Source organism: Plasmodium relictum (assembly GCF_900005765.1).
Source record: "Plasmodium relictum strain SGS1 genome assembly, contig: PRELSG_00_v1_332, whole genome shotgun sequence".
NCBI lineage: Eukaryota > Apicomplexa > Aconoidasida > Haemosporida > Plasmodiidae > Plasmodium > Plasmodium relictum.
In genome coordinates, this window is record NW_021628544.1 from 8,498 (window position 1) to 12,758 (window position 4,261).

Here is a 4,261-nt window from a genome sequence, read left to right on the forward strand (position 1 = left end):
TTAAGATGTATATACAATAAAATAAACAGAACAAAAAAAAATTACCTTATATATTTTTTTTTTTAACTAGTGTCAGTGCATGGTTAATTTGTACATACATGACTAGTAAACTAATTTAATGTACTATAAAAGGTAAATAACATCTTTTATTAACCAATAATTAATTCTTTTGCGGTGTAAGTTGATGTTGTACTTACATCTGTCCCTGATTCTAATAAAATATCTACTTCTTTTCCATTAACTTCTACTAATCGTCTTCTATACTTCTCGTAATCTTTATTGTCTCCACAAAATTCGATTCTATTAACAGTTGATATATCTCCTGATTTTTTTGAATAATCATTATGCTCATACTTTTTTCTGTCTCATCTAGTTCACTTATTTTATGAACTCTATTTCTTTTTCTAGAAAAATCTCCATCACTATTCTTACCTTGTTTTTCTTTATATCTTTCTTTTTCTCTTTTCTATTGTTTTATTATATACTTGGTTAATAAAGGTTATTATTAACCTTTTTCAGTACAAAATGCTAGGTTACTGTAAATGTATCTACAAGTACCCATGCACTGACTGAGTAATAGAGAATATTATAATTATTCTAGTACACTAAGCTAGTTTGTGTATGTGTATGTACAAACTAATTGTGTACTAACACTAATAAAAAAAAAAAAAAAAAAAATAATTTTTTTTTTTTTGGTTTTTTGTGTGTTTTTGTTTTTAGAAATTTTTTTTTTAATTGTTAATTTAAATATCTTTTTAAAAATTAAAAAAGATAAGATTAATAATTTTTATATAATTAATGTTATATTTTAAAAATAACATTGAATAATATAAAGATTTGACTTTATTAATTGTTATAGTTTGTATATATGTTTTTAATTAAAAGAATAAGTAATTCTTTATAATTAAAAACTCATTTATAACAATTAATAAGGCTATTAAAAGCGTAATAAAATTTTACTTAGTCATAAATGCTCTTTATTAATTTGTTTGTTTAATACTCTAGCAAAGTCATTAAACGGCCAATTAACAAATCAATACTCCATCTGTTTATCAAGACATTTTTGCATTTGGCGAATTCTCTGTGGATTAGTTTCATCCTTGAACATTTTAATGTGTACATTGTATCTTTTATTAGTTATTTGGTTAATAAAAGATGTTATTAACCTTTTATAGTACATTTAGTTGGTTTAATAGTCATGTATGTAGAAGTTAGCCATGCACTCACGCTAGTTAAAAAAAAAAAAGTATAAAGTTATTTTTTTGTTTGTTTGTTTATTTTTATATATATATATATTTGTAATTAAAAAAAAAAAAAAAAATTTTTTTTTTTTTTTTTTTTGGGATTGCCAGATGTTTTGTTAGTTCCTATTAAATATTATGCATCATAAGAAAACATTACATATATATAATAAAAACGAATATATATATATAAACATATACTTAGTTATACATGCTCTTTATTAATTTGTTTGTTTAATACTCTAGAAAAGTCATTAAACATGCAATTAATAAGTCAGTTAGCCATGTATTGACTCTAGTTAAAAAAAAAAAGAAAAATATACATATATATATATATATGAACTATCATTTTATTATTTTAATTTTGAGCAATTGAATTTTTTGTGTTTTAAAAAAAAAAAAAAGTGATATTTTTTTTTTTTTAATATAATTTAAAAGATCCATTTTTTGAATTAATTTCGTTGGAAAAAGGGATTTTTTTTTTTTTTTTAAATGATAAAAATATTATTGAACTTTTTCTTTAAAATAAATAAAAAGCAAGTTGTTTCGTTACATTTTATATATAAGCGTATATTTAGTTATACAATGCTCTTTATTAATTTGTTTGTTTAATACTCTAGCAAAGTCATTAAATGACCAATTAATAAAACAAATGTATAATATTTATATTTGAATTAAATCATTTTGTATTGCTTAACAGACATGTTTACTTTTATAAATGTGCTTTTATTTACAAAGAATAAGTACATTCTTTTAATTAATAACACACACAAAATTTATAACAAACAACAAAAATTAAACTCTGAGTTATTTAATGTTATTTCAAAATGTGCAAATTGAATATAATATAAGCATTATACTTTTTCATATAATAATTTTTATATAAGTAAAAAAATGAATTATCTTTTTAATTTGAACAAATGTCAACAAACAATATGAAAAAAAAAATAATTTAATTTTTTTTTTTTTAATTACAAAGATGTATATAAATAAAATAAACACAAAAAAAAAAATATCACTTTATATTTCTTTTCTTTTTTTTTAACTAGCGTCAGTGCATAGATGACTTACATTTTCCTGACTAATAGATCATTTTATTTTATAAAAGGTTAATAAAAATTTTTTTATTAACCAATGCTCTAAGAAAATATTTGAACAAGCAATTAACAAATCAAAATTCCAAAAAGAAAAATTAATAACGTCTATAATTTATCTAAAATGTTACAAGTACAAAAAATATTTATTTATTAAATATTAATTCCCAACGTTTTAAAAAATTGGTCAACAATATCACTTATTGGGCAAACAGTAATGTTTTGTTCTTACAAACATTTTAAAAACAAAAGAAAATTAATTAATATATATAGTAGGATCTACGTATTCTATCTACCATTTTATCCATTTCATTTGATGATAATGAAATATTTCTTGATTGTAAAGCTTCCATAACTTCATTTTTTATATCTGTATCCTTTAAATCCTCTTGTGTTTCTTGTTCATGAAGCTTGTTAAATTTCCTCATTGCATGATTCACATTTATTTGGGTTTCCAAAAAATGAATATCATTTAATCTATCCATTTTATGCTGTGTTAATTCCTCATCACTTAAATCAATAATACGTTCTAATAATCTATGATACATAATTTTAAATTGTTCATATGTCATCCTAGGTAATAATTTACTATAATATATAATAATAGTATTCATTATAATACTACTATTATCGCAAATAGATGCTTTATCATATTTTTTAGTGAATATATGATAAAGTAATTCCCTGTATGATCCATGTTCTATGTTAAAAATACCTCCCATATCATATGCATTCATTTCCTTAGATTTATATAATTTTCTATCTAAACTCATAGTATCTTCAATAGACAAGATCATTATACGATTTAATTTATCCATATGATCATATCTCAAACTCTCTAATGATTGAAATTTTCTAAGTGCATATGGTATTTTCTTTACCATTCCATCTAACATTCCATCAATATAAATCAATAGATTTTCATCTTCTCCATCTATATTGATAACTTTACTATATACCTCCGAGAATTCATCAAAAATTGATTTTTGAGCAATTAAAATATTACTCATTATTTCTTCCCTACTATTTGATGGATAATTTTCTTTTAACAAATTATATTCTTTCACTCTATAATGAATATTTAGCAATTTTGTAAGTGGTAATGTTATTCCCGCTTCACTAAATCTTTGATAAATAGTAGAAAGGACATTTTCCATATTATCTAAAATATCAGATGCAGAATCACTTTGTTTCTCAGGTTTCGTTAATAACTCTGAAAATAATGAATTCTCCAAGGAAAGGCAATCTTTGAATATTCCTCTACTAAAAAATTTTTTTCTCTCATGAGTTTTCACACTAGATTTTAATTTTTCTGGGGACATTTCCGCAAGATTCCTAATAGTAATTAGTCCTAATTCATAATTAATTAATAGTAATTCATCCTTAAATAAACTTGATAATAAACTAACATTGAATGTATATGCTATTAAGTTAGAAACTAATAATAATTTAAAAAAATTAAATGACTTGGAAAAATTCATTTTGGTAATAAAGAGTAATATACATAGATTTTGAATTTTCTTTATAATAATATTCCTATAAATATTAATAAAGATTATTAATATATAATAATAAATATAACTCTAAATATAAAATAAAAATGAATATTAATTTAAAAATAATAATTATTTTTATAAAAAAATTTTAAATAGGTTAAAATTAATTTATTAAAATAATGTTCTTTCTTAGTTTTTATCTATGTTCTTTTTTCTTCTTTTTATTTTTAATCGCATGCACGACTAAATTTTGAAATAAATGCACAAATTCATATAATTGCATAGTGATTTATTAATGAGATTCCCAATCATTTCGCTAGAGTAATTAATAATCAAATTAATAAAGAGCATGTCGAAATATCTTTACTAATTTTAATGGCTTATAAAAGATATAAACGTTATATATAAAATTCACCTTTCCAGTCAGGAA

General features: G+C 21.1%; 1 protein-coding gene across 1 annotated transcript; it reads right to left on the minus strand.

Moving 5' to 3' along the window:
* Positions 1-2,595: 2,595 nt before the first annotated feature.
* Positions 2,596-3,816, minus strand: PRELSG_0025300 (hypothetical protein; the record flags this gene model as incomplete). The annotated part of the gene is made up of 1 exon (XM_028675323.1): positions 2,596-3,816. The coding sequence occupies one exon, from the start codon at positions 3,814-3,816 to the stop codon at positions 2,596-2,598; it is 1,221 nt and encodes a 406-aa protein (XP_028531131.1).
* Positions 3,817-4,261: the final 445 nt, after the last annotated feature.